The 19,756-nt window shown below is 38.3% G+C and overlaps 1 protein-coding gene across 1 annotated transcript in view; it reads right to left on the reverse strand.

Annotated features, from left to right (window-relative positions):
- Window positions 1–2,835: 2,835 nt before the first annotated feature.
- Window positions 2,836–19,756, reverse strand: part of si:ch211-266k8.4 (carabin) — a 61,049-nt gene continuing 44,128 nt past the window's right edge. Inside the window, exons 15-16 of the mRNA XM_053505211.1 lie at window positions 19,277–19,486; window positions 2,836–3,680 (exon numbers count right to left, since the gene is read on the reverse strand). Coding sequence (XP_053361186.1) covers window positions 3,593–3,680; window positions 19,277–19,486 — 298 coding nt within the window. The 3' untranslated portion in view covers window positions 2,836–3,592. The remainder of the gene's footprint in view (window positions 3,681–19,276; window positions 19,487–19,756) is intronic.

Raw genomic sequence — 19,756 nt, forward strand, 5'->3', positions numbered from 1 at the left:
TATGAATGAGCACGATCAGAGCTCACTTAAATTCTTATTTCCACACACACACACACACACACACACTCTCTCAGGACTGGGACTGAACAGCAACAATTGGACTACAGAACTTTCTGAGGCACGAGTACAATCGCGTGCAAGATTATCCTAAATTGTTGTCAAATTCTTCATTTTGATTAATTTTCTATAATCACAGCTGACAGAAGCTCCAGCTTTTTAAGTTAACAATAATTTACAGATTTAAATATGTTCATGTTTATATATTCTATAATGTGCACAGGTCCCCGCTTGGTTTATAAATTAACAGTGCGATCATACACAGATTTAAAATTCATTTAACTGATGATGTGTTAAAGTTGACTGTAAGGAGATTTAGCGTTTATGGAAGGAGTCTCCAGTTTCAGCGCCTTTACAACAGTCAGACATACAGATTTCAACTCGGCAAAAAGTCTCCGAAAGTGATTTTCCTGCACAACAACATGACTGTTTTTCACTCCTATTGACTAATAATGATTTCAGGTTTCCATATGGGACCGTGTGCAAAAGTATTCACACCCCTTGAACTTTTTCAACATTTTGTTACATTAAAACCTCAAACATAAATGTATTTTATTGGGATTTTATGTTATGGACCAACACAAAGTCCATAATTGAGGACAATTACTGTACACTCAGGCAATTGATTTCACTAGATTTTAGTTAGTAGGGTAAAGGGGGCTGAATACTAATGCACACTTTTTAGATTTTTATTCATCATTTTTTTAAATTATTTTCCTTCCACCTCACAATTATGTGCCACTCTGTGTTAGTCTACCACATAAAAAAACCCATTTACGTTAGTGGTCGTAACATGACAAAATGTGGAAAAGTTCAAGGGGTGTCAAAACTTTTGCAAGACATTGTAACACAAGGAGGGAAAAAGTAAAAGTAATTAAAAAAAACAAAACTAAGTTTGAAAAAAGGGAGGTAAGGTTAAATGATTAACAATAATCAGTAAGCTAGCGAGTGAGCATGGCTAGCTCTGATTTAGCGCCGATCAGGTACAAGGCTTTACGTGGTCAGCTCTACTTCAGCTAATGACCACCATTTCACACATGTAGCTAAAGTAATTAACAGCAGGGTGTTTTGTGTACCGTGGCTAAACGCAGCACGCGAAAAAATGCCACACACACACACACACACACACACCTGTAAGTAAACACCTATACTGTGTAAGTCATTACTGAAATATACAGTACAGTACTGCATGATTTGAAAACAGAGAGAGAAAGTGAAGCTGATCTCAGAAATGATTCATAAATTAAAAAGCAGGACAGCTCTGTAGCATCTCAACCTTTTTATTTTCTTCTCCATCTCCCACTGTGGGAAAGAAAGCAAAGTGAACAGGAAATCAAGCAAAAACGAATCAACATGCTGAGACAGATAAACGTCTCTACCTGATGAGATAAGAGGAGAAACGGTGGGTGAAGAACACAAACCGGCTCCTCTGCCGATTTTAATGAATGTAGCTCGTGCATGTTTGCGTGTAACCTTTACCGCTGGTAATTACAGTGCCTCGACTCTTGGTACACTCCCTCTCTCTCTCTTGTACACACGTTAATAAAACATGTGCTTCCAGTAGTGCTCTTCTGCTACAGAGAAATTCAAGCACAGTACGGTGATGAGACTCTTAGCTGCAGGAAAACATTTGAATGGTGCGAACGTTTTAAAGAATGCAGTACGTCTGTAAATGACGATCCCGGCCGAGGTGGCTCGGAACCCACTGCCGTGATCCTTTGTGGAGCTTGTATAAGAGACACATCTGTCTGTGGGAAGTGTACACACACTGTATCTTTCACTAATCCCACTTGCACATAACAGGAACTCAGCTGGGAATAATTGCCACATCGCCTGTACTGTCCTGACCTCGCTCCAAGCCATTTCCATGTGTTTGGGTTATTAAGGGAGTTCCTGGGAGGCCGGGGTTTCAGAGCGCTTTCTACCTTGATGGTATCCAAGCAGTAGTGAAACATTGCTATACGTGCCTTTGTGTAGCAGGGGATTATATAGAGAAATAAAGATAGTTTTTACTCTTATAACCGTTTTCTGATGTTCTGTTCTATTCTTAACAGTTCTTAATAGTGTTCCAGACTCTGAACTGAAGAGACATCCGGTTCAGACCTGAAGCTAAGAATAAAGCACAATTGTTCTCTATATGGCAGCACGGTGGTGTAGTGGTTAACACTGTCGTCTTGCACCTCCAGGGTCCAGGTTCGATTCCTCGCCAGACTCGATTGCCGTCTCTGTGTTCATGAAGTTTGCATGTTCTCTCCCCGTGCTTGGTGGGTTTCCTCCGGGTACTCCAGTTTCCTCCCCCAGTCCAAAAATATGCAAGTTAGGCTAATTTGTGTTCCCAAATTGCCCGTAGTGGGTAAATGTGTGTGTGTGTGCCCTGCGATGGATTGGCACCCTGTCCATGGTGTACCCTGCCTAATGCCCTAAGCCTCCAGCGATATGCTCCACGGCTCTCACAACTCTGAATACAGGATAAAGCGGTAAAGAAGAGTAAGTGTTTTCTATATATCTGTCCTTAAAAATTGTGTTTACATTTTATTATTATTATTCCTAGATTTTTGGTTAAGCAAAGTGTTGCATGTCACTATTCAAAAACAGAGGAGGTAAAATAATTTATCATTAAGAAATTACACAATACTTTAAAAATATATAACATTTTAATCATAATTAACCGTAACTTCATTTTCCAGGAAATACCCAGTTTAACGTTATAAAAAAGTTTCTTTTTGATATTCACATTTACAAAAAATATCAAACTTCCCTTTTTCCCCTAAGAAATGCTAGAATATTGTCACATGTTCATCACCATCCAAACGTCCTAATGTTCACAGGTAGAAGAAAAGTCCGAGCCCTGTTTCTTTACTTTTATTTTTAATGATACTGCATGAAAGGTTCAAGTTGAAACACTGTTATACAAATTATAAACTTAAAGAAAATTATTACTTCATTGCCCATAACTATTAGTCATACATGAGATGGATTAGAATCATTAGAAGGTAACTAATACCTGTCATAAGCTGGCTAAGAACAATTCTTGTTTGCTAGTCTTATCCTAAAAACTCAAAGCATGTTAGTCATTTAAAAAACGAAATACAGTCTGTCAGGAAAAAACTTTTATATGCAAAAAAACGCTAACACACTTTATCTGTGATTAAATTCATGTTTTTTTTAAACTGAATGTTTGAAACGTGTTTAAATCCAGACATTCCTGAACTTTTTATGAATCATAAAGTGGTCTGTTTATCGTTTATTAATTCCAAAGATGATTATAAAACCATTAAACCAACAAGTGACATAAAACTTACAGATGCTATTAGGATCAAGTGTTCAGATTAACATTTAGTTTGTGTGTGTGTGTGTACCATTATATACTGTAGTGATTATAACAGTGTGCAACTTCATATAACTGTGTAAAACATTACTTTTAGATTCCCTGGTGCTCCATAAACAGACCCGGATCAAGGGTTTAAAATCCAGCATCACTCGGTTTAGTGCTCACTCAGAGGTGATTAAAACTCATCCATTTAGAGTACGTCCCTCAGATCATCTGAGACTCGCGTATCTCAGTGTTTGGACTGGTCCCAGCGATAAGTTCGGTCAGTGGAGTGCGTCCTGGAGATGGGATCCTAGAGGGAAAGAAGACAGAAGAATACTGTTCACCATGGAGACACTAGATCATTAGATAGTGTACAGCATGAGATACGGGTGCTAACTACACAAGTCTGAACTTACAAGCACAGATTTTATCCACCCCTTATCCAGAGCGACTGACATTTTTATCTCATTATACATCTGAGCAGTTTAGGGTTATGGGGCTTGCTCAAGGGTTTGAACCTGACACCTTCCGAACCGTAGTCCACCACCTTAACCACTGAGCTAATAATTATATATTAATAATAATAATAATTGTTTTAATCTGAAGTTCTTTCCCCAGAATAAACATATTTATTATGCTTATGTACGAGCTCTGTATGCAGGTGATTATCTTCATGGATCTTCCTTCTACAAAAGTCATTAAGTAATTATTGTAGCTTTACTTAAGTAAAGGAGCTTGAGCACTTAAGTCTCACTCACGCGCTCTGTCACTTATCCTCTATACGCTTTATCCTGTCGCAGGTGGACCTGGAGCGTATCCCAGAAGACTTAGGGTACATCCTGAACAGGGTGCCAATCCATTGCAGGGCACACACTCACACTCTCATTTCACACACAATGGGCAATTTGGGAACGTCCTGAATCTACACGTCTTTGGGAGGAAACCAGAGCACATGGAGGAAACTCACCAAGCACAGGGAGAACATGCAAACTCCATGCACACAGACCCCAAGGCAGGAATCGAACCCGAACCCTGGGTACTTAAACCTCTAAAAACAAAAAACTTGTTTCCTCTTATAATCTTTTCCCATTTAAAACATGAAAGAAAATTAAATCAGATCAGCATTGCCAAGACAAAGCTAGAACTTCTGCAGGGTTTCTTCCGCAGCTACATGTTTTCAGGGTTTAAGGTCCTTCTAAACAGACGTAAAATGTGTTTTGATTGGTGACTCGACTCGTTTTAAACAATAGCGAGTGAGCAGTAAAAGCAGTAAACTCTCTCTGAAGGCTTCCGCTAACGCGAGTGTTCCTTCCACAGGCCTCCCCTTCTCTTCCGCTGTTGGCTTCACTTTCGCTCTCTTTCAAAATAATAAATATTAATGTAACCACAGGATACACCATTGTGCTAATGCAGCAGGTTCACACACACACACACACACACACACAAAAAGCCAATATAACGTCTCAGATTCGTTCATTCATGCGCCTAAAAGCCTGCATTCTGAGAGCAAAAAAAAAAAACGTTTTTAACAAATCACTTTTGTAAATGTCTCGAGAGCACCTTAATAATGAAAGAAAAAAAAAATGCTAACCTTATCCAAAAACTAGATTTTTGGTTTTATTAGGTATGCAAATGCATGTACAGTTAATTCAGTGATCAGTATACATGAGTTTCACACTTATGGGGAGGAAAAAAAAGGTCAATGAAATATACATTTTAAATCAAAGAATATGATCTGGCAAAGATGGGTTGTGAGAGCTACTGTGTTTAATAATTACTCTTTTCACCTTTAATGTCTCAATCAAATAGAGTTTTTAGTGTTGATGGATTTATTTAAGGAATAAAACACTTGTGGGGATGCCAGTTCATCCCAATGCACACACACACACACACATTCACACACTACGGGCAATTTGTGAATGCCAATTAGTCTAATCTGCATGTCTTTGGACTGTGAGAGGAAACCGGAATACTCGGAGGAAACCCAGCAAGGACGGGGAGAGCATACAAACTCCACACACGCAGACCCCGAGGCGGGAGTCGAACCCGGACCACTAAACCAGCATGCCACATCCTGTGGGTGTGTTGTTCAGGAAAAATAATCAACGTTTGATCGGGTGATGTGGCCTGATGCAAAAAACAAGTCACTGTTTTCACCTGGAACTGTTAAACCAGAGCGACCTGCTGAAGTCCTGATCTGGTGATTTTCCTGGAACTGGAGACTCCTTCCTTAAATCTAACTGTATATAAACAACTTCTTACAAAAAACTTCACTGTATTAAAACATTAAATTATGTGAAACGTCCTCTGTACCGGTTTCCGTGTAAAACGTTACCATAGCAACAATTTAGAACCTTCATATTAATATAAACATTATTTTCATTGCAGCTTGAACTCGTGTAGAGAATTAAATCAACACCTTTTGACCAATCAGCACTGAATAGAGCAATTGGAAGGCACTGAGGTATAAAGAACATATGTATTATACCAGCTCTCAGATTAAAACATGCTTTGTTCCGGCTCTGCAACACCTGGATCTGCAGTATGCGTGTGTGTGTTTGTGTGTGTGTAGGTCTGCCAGCTGTCCCATACACTGTGATTGTGTGCCGGAGATCAGCTTAAAGACTTCATGCATCCTGAATTCAAGTTCTATGCTAGCGTGGTAAGATGCTCCTAACACTCAATCACAGCTTTATTTCTGAAAAACAATCCGTCCAAAAAAAAAAAAAGAGAAAAGCCTGAGCCGTGTGGAGACATCAGCTCCAGACAGGCTGTGGGTAAAGAGAGGCCCGGCGCTTAGAGCTGCGCCGAGAGCTAATCCTGAGTGACAGCGTCCTGGCCTGGCGAATAAACAGGAGGGGGAGGGAGGGGGGGATTATTAAGGAGGGTTGATGGAAATGGGATCAGAGGAAGGTTAATGTTGTTTGACAGAAAGCATGCTAATCTGGCACTGAAGTGGGCACAGATGAGCGAAAACAGAAGTGACATTATATTATACCTCTTTCTGGCTGACTTTTCTCACACTCTCCGTCTCTCTCTCTCTCTCTCTCTCTCTCTCTCTCACGGTGCGCAGCTCCTCATCCGTTGTGACTCCAAATATATAGATCTTTTAATATTTAAGTACTTTTAAGTTACGTTCAGCCTTTATTCATTACATGTACATTACTGCAGAGTGGGATTCTTCATTCTTCGCATATCACAGCTTTTTGTAAGTAAGCCGGGGTCAGGGACCGCACGGAGTCAATCATTATACTGAAGAGTTAAGGGCCTTGATCGAGGGCTCAACCTGGGGGAGCTGGGGCACGAACCGCTTCAGTTAAATAAGATTTAATTACTATAGCGCTTTTAACAATCGACATTATCGCAAAGCAGCTTTACACAATCAAAAGAACTATTTAATGTACGTTTGTGAGATGGTAATAGGACAAAACCTTGAGAGGAACCAGACTCAACAGGTGAAACCATCATACTGTGTGTTAGGAGGCTGGAAGTTCAGTTTAACAGGAGATGTGTTTAAGTTAATATGTAGTCCAGACATGCGGACATCAATAACCGATCAATAACTCAAAGCCTTAACACCGCCGCATTTTTCACTCATTAGTATAATATAAATGGCAACTTGTGTTTGGTTAAATAATCAAAAAGCATTGAGTTTGTAGCTCACTTAACAGTACATTTACGCTGCAATAAATCTATTTACGGTAGAGTAATCACCGTAGACCGATTTCCCACTGATCACTCATCTGATTTCATCATATTTTGGCAGCTTCAGAAGGATCATGTTTTTGCAACCTGCATTAAGCAAAGGAAGCAAATTTGAAATGACTGGAATGGAGTTAAGAATCGTCATATTAAAAGTTTTCAGTTTGCTAGCGAGAATAAAGATTGGACTTTGGAGCAATGATAAAGGTTCATGTGGTCTAATGAGGCAAGACTGAGCCAATTCCAGAGTGATGGGCGCGTCGGGGTAAGAAGGGAAGCACATGAAGCGATGAACCCATCATGCACGGTGTCCACTGTACAAGCCTCTGGAGACAGTGTTATGATCTGGGGTTACTCGAGTTGCTCAGGTCGAGACTCACCAACGTTATGTGGCAATAAAATGAAGTCAGCTGACGACCTGAATGACGTACTGAATGACCAGGTTAACACATCTCCCCCGATGGCACGGCATCAGAATGAGGAACCATTTTCACACATGAACTGGACTTCACTTGTTGCATACAGTTAAATCTGATCATAAAATGAGCATCGTGTCTGATCATAGTATGTGTAAATTTAAAAATATGGGGAAAAGATTCTTGATTTAGAGCTTCGGTACTTGTACATAACCAAACATAATGCCAGCATAATCAATAATTACAGTACAGCTTTAGGAATAGTCCAGCACTATAGTATTATAGTATTATGTGTTGCATATGGAGTAGCACTACGAACAATAATACAAATAGAAGATAACTGTAATAATCGTAATTGCACATGTGGAAACGTGTAATTTGTGAATCACAAAGCACAGAATTGGAGCTTTATCAACACATTAGTACTTAAAGAGCTTTGTACAAAAATGTACAAAAAGTACCATGCTTTATGCTGAAGACATGAAGCTACACGTAGCTCAAACACACACACACACACACACACACACACACACACACACACAAACACAGGCTATTCACAGACATTTAAAGAGGGGGCTATTACGCAGAATTCAATTTCATGGGTCTCTACTGCGGGAGGATAACACATCCTGTCCATTTTGTCTTGTTTAAGTTTGCACAACTTTCATTCAAAATTCTCATTCTTCAGAATCGTCTGTTATCTGTGAGGTTTACAAAACTCCTAAGGAAAAATTGCCGATCCATTTTATTTCATTCTGAGTGCAGCAGCAGAGACCACCATTTATTTATGCTGTATTTACGATGTAATGTTTCCATAGCCTTTGTATAGAAGTTCATGTGTTTTGCAAAAGTCTGGCGATTCAGGACTCGACATCAAATCCCGAAGCTGTACGTGTCACTACTGTTAAGTTATCTGTTAAACTTGTTTTTGAGTCTATCTATGCTAACAGTGGATAGCTTGTATTGCATGCTGAAACAGGAGAAATCTTCAGAACACAACATATGAACTTACGCATTAAGAATTTTCGCCTTAAGAACTGAAATTTTGCAAGAAATTTGACTCGGCATATGAAACATTTTCAGCATACCAGTGACCGAACCATGTTGGACTGAAAGCCAGGTAAGTTGCGCTTACGTCCGGGAGCCGTACAAAACCTGTTAGCATCAGTGGAAAGCCAAGCAAAGCCAGTTAAAAAAAAATTTGTGGGTTTTTTGCATTTTGTGCAAAATTCAGTGAAGATATAGCACCATGGGTCGCAAGAATGTTAGCAAGGACGGTAGCAAAAAGAAAAGGGAGTCGCTTTCAGTTTGTTTTTTAAAGCAGCCGGTGCCAAGAGGAATCATAAATTAAAGTTAACTGAGGTTTAATGACTATTAATTTCATATTTTATTTTATTTACATGTAAATGTTTTGATTGTTTTTATATATGCAAAAATATGATTACAGTGTTGGAAGTTGGTAATATTGGTAATACTTTTGGGTGGCTGGAACGGATTATCTGCTTTTACATTATTTCCTATGGGAAAATGCGTTTCACAATACGAAATTTCACCTTCAGAAACGGTTTAAATTCATATGCCGAGGTAGTAATTTAAGTGAGTAATAATAATGCACAAGAGAATTGCGAAACTTTTTAGGCCGATTTCATGTGTTTTTAGACGCAACAAATCCACAGTGTGTTGAAATAAGAGTGTTACTTTGTAATGATGATCCTTAATTTTAACCTGTTTAGAGAAAAAAAAAAACCTTTAAGCTACGAATTTAAAACGGTTAGCGACCGCCGAAACAAACAAACTAGCGACATTTGATTTCAAAATCAGTGACTCGAACAGCTTGAGAGCCTTTTAAAGAACAATCATGTCCAGTTCTCAGTGTATTTTTGCTCCACTGTATCTGATGAAGTAAAAAGCTCTAAAGATCACGGGAGAGCCGGGTGAGATTTCACCACGCCGGAGATGCAGAAATTTAGGAAGGGGCTGCAGCTGCGCATTTCTTTAAAGAAACTCAGGTCAGCACAATGATTGTGTGAGAAAAATTCAGTGAGAAACATTTGCTCTACCCACGTGGGTGGGTAAGGAGCCTCAGGAATGGGACAAAGTTCGTGAAAAATGCTTTAATCCTCAACAGGAGAAACAACGGCTTATAACAACACACTTTAGTGTAGCTTTACTAGAGCTGATCCGTGATAAGCTTTTCTACTTTTTACCTCCGACTGATGGAGTCAGACAAGGTAAAGCCTGGATATAAATAAAGAAGTCCGGATAAAAACATTAAAGAAACCCACTACCAAAATGTCCTTAATCCTCTTTGTCTTCCGCTTTTTGTTCCCAACAAGGCTGACGCTGTGGTTTAGGACTTGGTGTGACTTCCTGCAAGTTATAAACAAGAATCAAACTTCATAGTTTAGCTGAATTATGCAGGATTCAACTAAAGTACTTTTTTTTTTTAGTGCAAGACACAATAAGGTCAGTAATTTCATCTAGCAGAAGTGGACACATCACTAGCGTAGGTCCCCGGGACGAGCAACCTTATGTTTAAGCAAAAAAACAAAACAAAAAAAAAAACAAGGTTGTGTGTGTATACTTAAATGCTCTTCAAAACGCTCATCGATCGAGAACATTTTTACTACAGTGATTTAACTACGCATGACAGATGAACTGTTCAGAATGAGGAAGGCACAGGTATCAGGAAATGCTGACGAACCTGTGACTGTCCTATAACTCTCCTGTTTTATGTCACAGTTAGACAAATTAAGAATTTATATATGTGAAATGTAAGCATAAACCATGCCTGGTCCATGCCAAACCTTGTGCCAAGGTGTACACATGACATGCTACATCAAGATTGCGAAAGTGTTTATTTTCTATAGTGTGTATTAATTTGCTTAGCAAGATACAGTAGCTGGTTCACCATGAACTATTACATTATGTTAGCTACCACCAAATTCAATAGGGTTCCTAGGAAACATGTAACTGGAGAACACAATGACCAGTTCATTTGACTTGACTAATGATTATTATTTGTGTTTCCCATTAGCCTGCTTTCACACTAGGAAATTATTCTTTTTAACTACATTTAACTATGACGATAATGATGTGGAGAAGGAGGAGGGGCTTGCTGCCTCAGTTTCTGAATTTTTTTTTTAAACCCCAAACTGTGAGCTACTTGGTCAAAAAAAATTTTACCACTTTTTCATTGTGTACCATTTCTCTGTCCCCATATCCTATAGTCATGCATTAACTCTGGGACCTTTTTACTTTTTTTATTACATATTTAACTTAATGTTGATGAGGATGATCAGGAGAAGGTGGATGAGGTGGTGATTCACTAAACTTTATTGCTTCGGTTCATTATCGCTCATCAAATGAATTTTATCAGTCCCAAAGTTTAACATGATATTTCACCAACCAACCCACCAACACGGAACCAACCAACCAACCAACCCGCAACCAATTAACATGCAACCAACCACCCAACAAACATGCCATCAACCAACCACCCAACACACAAACAATCAACATCCAACAAAACCAACCAACACCCTTGGTCAACATGCAACCAACCCTCAACCCAACCAACCAACCCTCAACCCAACCAACACACAACGAACCAACCAATCAACATGCAACCAGCCAACACGCAACCAACCTATCAACATGTAACCAACCCGCAACCAACCAACCAATCTACATGCGACCAACCAACACGCAACCAACAAACATGCCATCAACCAACCAACCAACACACAACCAATCAACATCTAACAAAACTAACCAACACACAACCAGTCAAATATGCAACCAATCAACATGCCATTAACCAACCTGCAACCCAACCAGCCAACCCTCAACCCAACCAACCAACACCCAACCAACCAACCAATCAACATGCAACCAGCCAACACGCAACCAACCTATCAACATGTAACCAACCCGCAACCAACCAACCAATCTACATGCGACCAACCAACACGCAACCAACCGACCAATCAACATGCAACCAACCAACACGCAAACAAATAACCAACACGCAACCAACCTACCAACACATAACATGCAAACAATCAATCAACATAAGTTGGGGGAAAGAAGTATTTGATCCCCTACAGATTTTCTAAGTTTGCCCACTTACAAAGAAATGAAGGGTCTATAATTTTTATCATAGGTTTATGGTAAAGGATTAAGACAGAATACCAAAAATCCAGAAAAAGCACATGATACAAATGTTATGAATTAAATTGCATTTCTCTTCTCATCCACCCAACATGCAACCAACCAACACACAAACTAGCCAACACGCAACCAACCTACCAAAACGCAACCAACATGCAACCAACTAATTAACATGCAACCAACCCGCAACCAACCAATCAACATGCAACCAACCAACATATCAACATGAACCAACCAACCAATCAACATGCAACCAATCCGCAACCAACCAATCTACATGCGACCAACCAACACACAACTAACCAACCAATCAACACACAACCAATCAACCTGCAACCATCCAAACAAGCAACATGCAACTAACCAACACGCAACCAACTACGATGCAACCAACCCACCCACTCAACCAACCCATCCACCCAACCTGCAACCAATCAACCGGCAACCAACCAACCAACCAACCCGCAACCACTCTGCATTGACTGCGTTTCGTGACCTGCGTTTTCTTTTTCTTGTAACTGCCTACAAGACCTGTCTTGTAATGGCTTCTTAAGTTGTTATATATAAATTGCTGGACGTTGCCTAGCAGCCTTAGCCCTCTGTGAATGGAAGTATAGTTCTACTTTCACCTTTATTTGACAGAATGCTTTTTTAATATTATTTGGAACACATACATGAACTGTTATTATGTAAGGCCTTTGGGTGTCTTTTATGAATGAAACTAAGCTACATTATACTCATGGCCTAAAGCGTGAAGAAAAAAAAATCACCACGTCTTTAACGATTGGTGATATCCATTTTAAAGTAAGATCAGATTACAGTCCTTACCTACTGAAGCTTCATATTAAATTACTAAATACCAGGTTCTAAATACACAGCCCTAACACATATCCATATAGTAGCGAATCATGGAGGGAGGAAAAAAAAAAAGAACAGATGGGAAATGCTGGGAAATTCAGACCAGTGTAATAAATAAATCAGCGCTATTGGAGTTGTGTGGTGTGTGAGAGTGAAGTGTTGATGATTCCCTGGGGAAAAAGTTCTGTCTGTCTGTCTGCTCTCAGGATGATTTCTGTGGGTTCCTGTGTGTTGTTCTGGTTGAGAGTTGACTGAGTAAATGACTGACTAAACACCAGCTTTATCATGACGACTTCCGTCTGGATGCGGGAGAATAAGAGACATGCAGGACCGTCACCTCTCTGCGCACCCTTATGCTCGCTATTGCTTTTTATACACACACAAAGGATGTGCAAGCATGCAGGCGCTTAATACAAAGTGGTTTAAATGCAGTACGTACCCTGGTTCTGGTAGGGTTGCCAGATATGCACTAAGTACAGGAGTTACACTAGTCGCTAAGCACTGATTATAAACTATGATACGTGGGTTCCTAATTCAAATACTTGAAAATATAAACTTTTACAGGCTTTAACATTTTTACTCAAAGATAATGACGTAAAATTAGCTATATTTACAAATTAAATTAAAATACAGTTTCTTTGTTAGGGGAGCAGTTATTAACATTATTATTATTATTTTTTTTTAATTTATTTCAAAAATAGAATATATACAGTCAACCCGAAATTATTCAAACCCCTTGCAAATTCTGACTTAAACTTACTTTTATTTATTGAACAAGCAAAGTTTTTTTGGTTGACCGGAAAATTACAGTCTTCACCCAAAAGATAATAAGATGATGTATAAAAAGCATCATGGTAAAAAAATATATAGGTATATCTCAGCTTTTATTTACATTTGAACAAAAAGTGAGACTCATGCGTCATTTCTAATCTAGAAAAAAAAACTTGCTGGTTGAATAAATGTAACTCGGTCAGAATTTGCCGGGGGTATAAATAATCTCGGGCTTGACCTGTATACACTCACCGGCCACAGTGACTTTGAACTGGCATGGTTGTTGGAACCAGATGTGCTGGTCTTGGTATTTTCAAATTTGCTGATCTACTCAGATTTTTCAGACAACCATGTCTAGGGTTTACAGAGAAAAGTCTGAGAAAAAGAAAATATCCAGTGAGGGCAGTCCTCCAAGTGAAAATGCCTAGTTGATGCCAGAGGTCAGAGGAGAATGCATTAAAAGGCATATTTAATACAGCGGTGTTGTTTTGCCGGGTTCTTGTTAGCACATCTTTATATCATGACGCATCTCCTGTATCATAGAGATACCTTTGAAAATCATCATATGATTTATCTGACAAATTGTAACTGAGCCAGACAGGGATTTTTCTAATGCTGCTTAGTCACCATACTGTACCTATTGTTAAAAAGTGCAAAACAAGGTTTTTTCCCCCGTAAACTTTCACTGTGAAAAAAAAAATGACCGGACAAGTGAAACTATCTTGAATAAAGGAGCATTAAAATAGCTTAATATTTCCTAATTAGGAGAATATTTTATAAAATACAAGACTAATATATTCTTTTATGGATATAGTGCATTTACTAGCTTCAAGATTAAATTTAATATAAATAAGTACAACAACATTAAGATAGTTTTAAGCTTGAAATTAACACAAAGTTGTAGAAACAGGATTAATATTCAACTTGTTTAATTAGGTTTTTCCACCACAGGATTGACCTTGACGATTTGTATTGTAACTACGTACTTGTCTATTGTCTAATATGTTGCTAGCCTCGATACTGGCTGTTTAAAATTTACTTTAGGATCAATAACTATCCTTCACATCTATGAATCTAATAAAAAAAAATATATACAACTAGTTGAATTCAATGTCAATTTGCAGTGGTTGAACTTCGTACAGTATGTAAACTTTATTTTAAAACTGATTAATCGTGATTAATCACATGGCATGACTGTGATTAAGTACAGTAGATTAAAAATAACAGCAGTAATAATTAATTTAAAAATTCTGGCTAATGGAAATACATTGTTTTGCATAATATATATTTAACGAACTAGTACGAGGTTTAAAAACAAGAATTACCTACACATGGGGAAAAAAATCCCAGGCAGATAATGTATAAGATTTTTGTTGACTTTGTAACCTACACCTGAGGTTTATTTTATGTACATAACGCCTGTTCCGATGGAACCCTGTACGCCTGATACGAGCTGTCGAAGAAAGATCTTCAACTATTTTAAAGTGACGAACCACAAACCACAAAAAACGAGTGCAATGTGCACCCGCTGAAACACTGAGAGCGCTTGCAGTTCATTCAGCTCGAGTTACACACACACACACACACACATGTTCATGACCTGTCTGTTCATGATAAACACACACAGTACCACCTTTCCTCTTCCTGCAGCAGGAATGCTGGAATATCTAGTCAGACCACTATTTTTTTATCTGGAACTAAGATTGTAGTTCAGGTGTTAAGACAAGAACCACGGAAAAGACCACTGAATTTGTGTGAAAGACAACAACAACATACTAAAGACATGAATCAGAAACTATGAATGATGATAAGATTAACATGCAGCGTTGGGATCTTTAACCTGGCTTTCCCATAGCAAAATGTTGTTGCTCAGAATGAGCTTTTTCTTGTCTCATGAGATTGAATCGAGCTGTCTCATTACGAGCTCGACTTTGTCTTTTCTATTTCTCCTAAACCCCACTTAGGAGAAAACAAAGAGACATAACTGGGACAAAAAGCGAGACATACTTTTGAGAAACATTTGAGAAATCTGAGATGTACATGAGAAACAGAACTGCATTTGAAGAAGAAGCAAATGAGCCATATACAAGATCATAATCAGATATAAATGAGATACATGAAACAAATGAGAAATATTATAGTTTTATTAAACATATCAAAAATCCTCAGTTGACAGCATACAGTGTAATTAATTTACAATTCACACTAACAGACACCAGCAAAATCTGACAAATTAAGACACTAAATGATACAAAATGTCACCCAACCTGACAAAGATCAAATACAAACTGATGATGTGGTGCTGATGGAGATTCCGGAACATTCTCCTGCATTCTTGGTCTCCTGAGGTGGCATGCTTCTGAAAAGAACCCAGTTAATGTAAAATGTATATAATTACCAAGATAACCTTAACACAAACAAACAAATTGGTCTTTATTTATAGAATATAATTAACAATGTGTCTAAAGTTACATGTTCTGGAAATTACTGTTAAATACTGAACACTCTGTGATAAAACGACTGGTTTTCAAAAACTGATCATGCAGTAACATTAACTTACTATTTACAAAAAAAGCATAATAATAATATTAATAATAATAATAATAATAATAATACTGTAGCCAGCTGACTGATTTTTACCATAAAAACCTCACAAGTGTTAGTTACCTAGATATGCTAATCCACATGCTAAACCACCCACAGCTAGCATTTGAATTAGCAATTTTAGAACAAATGTAAGCTGTGTAAATTTCTGCTAAGTGTACCACAGTTTGTGGTTTTAACTTACATTTTAACTCCTTGTCAACAATAATAAATTTTATATTTGACGCGAAAAAGTAAAACCCACCTTCACTGTCCACTTTGTCTTCTTCTTCATTGTTATTTTTAAACATTTGCAGGGTTGGAGCATGTGTGGGAGAAATTGTGGAAAATGATGTCTTTACTAGAATCTACACGTACCGTAGGCTTAATTAGGGCGGCCATGAAAAAATGTTGAACATTTAGTCATAAATGTGTAATCAAAAATAGGTTTGGTCTTAAATAATAAGTGTATACAGATCTCTCGGACATGTGTTTTATTATGTCATTCTCGTGTATTTTTAAGTCGTTCCTATGTGTTTTTAACAAAATAGTATATAATAATATAATAGCCGTTTCCAAGCCTTAGTAAGTCGTGGCCAGAAATATGTTTTTTTTTTTTTTTTTTTTTACAGATGTCACCAAAATGGCTCCATAGCAACGCTCCAGATTGCATTGTTTCATTTCTTTTTTCTTTTTTTATTAAAACATAAATCGAAAATGTTTTCCCGGATAGTGAATTGGCTTCTTAACCAACCATTCTTCTCAACCAAATAGCAACATCCTAACAACCAACTGGGTTAGCGTAGCAACCACATAGCATTTTTACATTTTTAACATTCTAACCTTTACACACGCAACTGTTGAATCATTTTAAAATCTACGAGACACTGTACACTGTACTACTGCACAACTTGTTTAGTGGGTTTAGAATGTTCTGCGTCAAACCAACATCGAAGTAATATCTAATGTTACATCTCACTACAAATAGTTTAGATATCTTAGCCATCAAGAAATCTTGTGGGGGAAAAAATTTTAATACTGTACATGACTCGGTGTCTCTAGGTACGGCCTAGGTACAGGTATATATAAAGCCTATAATAATAATAATAATAATAATAATACAAGGGACGTTCAAGTCAAACTGGGACTTAAATTGTAATTTAATTAAATTAAATTTTAATTGTAAATAAATAGTTAGATTTCTGGATGAGACTCTTAGCCGCAGTAAAACATTTACACAGTTCAGACGATGACAGATGATTAATCAGGCCAGTGATTAGTATACTGCTGATGCTGAATGCTGAGTGGTTGAAACAGATGAGGGGGGGAAATGAGGTCGCTGCTGAGGCTGTTACATAAACAGACAGACACTTTGCAGCCCGTCACAGTAAAACTTTTTTTATTTTTATTTTTATTTAAATATACATAATTTAATTAACTTTAATATGAAAAAACAGGGGCTGGCTCAAGACTTGTGCACAATACTGTAGGTTAAGCTGGCCCAACATCAAAGAGACCCGCACTTTTGCAATTCTTTCTTCCCGCACGAAACTCAGTAAAATGAGACACAGTAAACCATAACTATGTTGGCTTCAAAAATAATACAAACAAGCTCAAAACGTAAATGTTAAAAATTCACATAATCCTCCAACACCTGCATAACGGCTCCTGCGAGTATTTAGTACAAAACCAAGTGTTTCCAAGCTGCACCAAATGTGTGTGTGTGTATGCGTGTAAATGTCAGGGATGAGGCCTCTCGGGACAGGCGGAGGATACTAATGCTTTAAACACAATCTATTTTTTTTTTACATGACTGCTGTCATAAACAGAAAGCAGGGCTTCTTTAATCTTTCCTCCACACCTACAAGCTTTTCCACCCCCGTGTGTGTCGCGTGTGTGTGTGTGTGTGTGTGTGTGTGTGTGTACACTGTATGTACAGAATGTGTGCGTGCACACACCAGGGCGGATAGTGGAAATGAAAGCTCGTTCATTAGAACCGTAAATAAACACAACTCCAGAGAAACAAATGTAAAGCTGCAAATCTTTATCTCGTTAATGACTCACGTTTTCATTTTAACTGCAGATGAATTTAAACCGTTGATTCATGCGCAAGGAATCATGAAAGTCGGTATGCGTAAGCAAATCACACTTTTCTATTTTGATCTGAAACACAACCAGGAAACATTTCTCAATCACTGATTTAACAAGGAAATAATTTTTTTCCACTTTGGTATATAAGCCGAATTTTATTATTAGCTTCACTTGTTTACTTAAGTGCATCACGCTCATTTACTACTTAGTATTTATATTAGTTTGAGATTTGTCTTAAATCAGGGCTGACATGAACAGGCTTCATAATGTACAGCTAACTGGCATCTGTCAACATATTTACTAGAGATGAGACTCACTAGAAATCCCTCAATATGATACGATCCCACGTGCGGATACGATTCTGTGCCACAATTTTATAAATATCCAGATTCTATCTGGATTTTTAGCAGATTTTCTTAAAAAGAAGCATTAAGTATTATGAAAAATAGTTTTACATGATCGTTTCTGAAAATTCACTTTTTTACCTAGGTGAAACTTTTTAGCACCAATTCCATGTTTTATCCATTACATTACATTACATTACCTCAGACTAAAGGGCCTTTAAAGCATTTACGGTACTAGAATTATAATTTGTTTTTTGTGAAGCCATCGTTAATCTACAGCTTTTTCTAAAACTTTTGCACAGTAATGTATAAATAAATTTTCATCCAGCATCGTGGTTGCTAATGGACAAACTGCTGATCAGAAAATCTCATACAGAATAATAATCAAAAGGTTCATTGTAGTGTGGTGGAGTTAATTGCCTCTGTTAGCCAACAGTCTCTCCTAACTGGTTCATGATGATATTTTTAATTCACATACGAGTGAAAAAGTCCTGCAGGTCTAAAAGTGTTGAAGCTCAGGTGAACTTCGGAGGCTCGGGGTCGCAGCCCTGACATTTGTACTACAATGAACATCTAATCCTCAAAGATCAAAGGGTTTGATTTAACAGAATAAAATCAGGAGACTCCACAAAAACAGACTAATACAATTATTCCTGATAAATGTGTAGAATTAGGAGGCTGAAATTAAACTTTAATTATTCCGGCAACCCAGCCTTCAGCATGGACGACACGTAGCCCAAGACAATGAGAACTTAAAGTGCCTAAGGCGATGTTTAAGTCCTGCTGACAACAGCAGCTACTATTAAAGAGGCCACCCTGAGTGTTTGAGCCTTGGGTAAAGCCTAAATACCGGCAAATGATGCTCATGAAGAGTGACTGGAGCTTTAACACTAAACCACAGACTGAATGCAACGTTTATGCAACTATTGACCTTCCTAATTCTTTAAGCCGCGTACATCTCCACTTACCTGTCTGGGGATTCCCGGCGTTCCACTCTCGCCTCGATGTGGCCGGGTTTACAGCAGGGGGAGTCTGGGACGGAGCTGGCGAGACCCTGAGATGTCCCTCTGCGACTTTGGTACTGGAGAGATTTAACCCGGGTGGACCGGTTACCGCTGCGTCTGCGTGCCGCTCGACCCACGGGGCCCGAACGCAGCCTCCGGAGGGGCATCGGGGAACTGCAGAGAACAAGCACGAGCAGATTATCAGCGACATTTTCCCAAACAACACAACTTTCCATACATGTTCTAATACAATTAATGGTTCTCTCTTTCTCTTCATGAAGCACCTGCAGGTATCACTGCCTAAAATACAAAATGTTATATCCCGGAGTGGCATTCAGTTAGTTGACCCCTGACATCAGAGACGCACTGACCCTTGACCCATGTGCACTGACTTACTAAAGTATTTCACAACATGATGTCAGTCACATCGCCGCCATATTCACA

This window comes from Clarias gariepinus, chromosome 10 (assembly GCF_024256425.1).
Source record: "Clarias gariepinus isolate MV-2021 ecotype Netherlands chromosome 10, CGAR_prim_01v2, whole genome shotgun sequence".
Classification (NCBI taxonomy): domain Eukaryota; kingdom Metazoa; phylum Chordata; class Actinopteri; order Siluriformes; family Clariidae; genus Clarias; species Clarias gariepinus.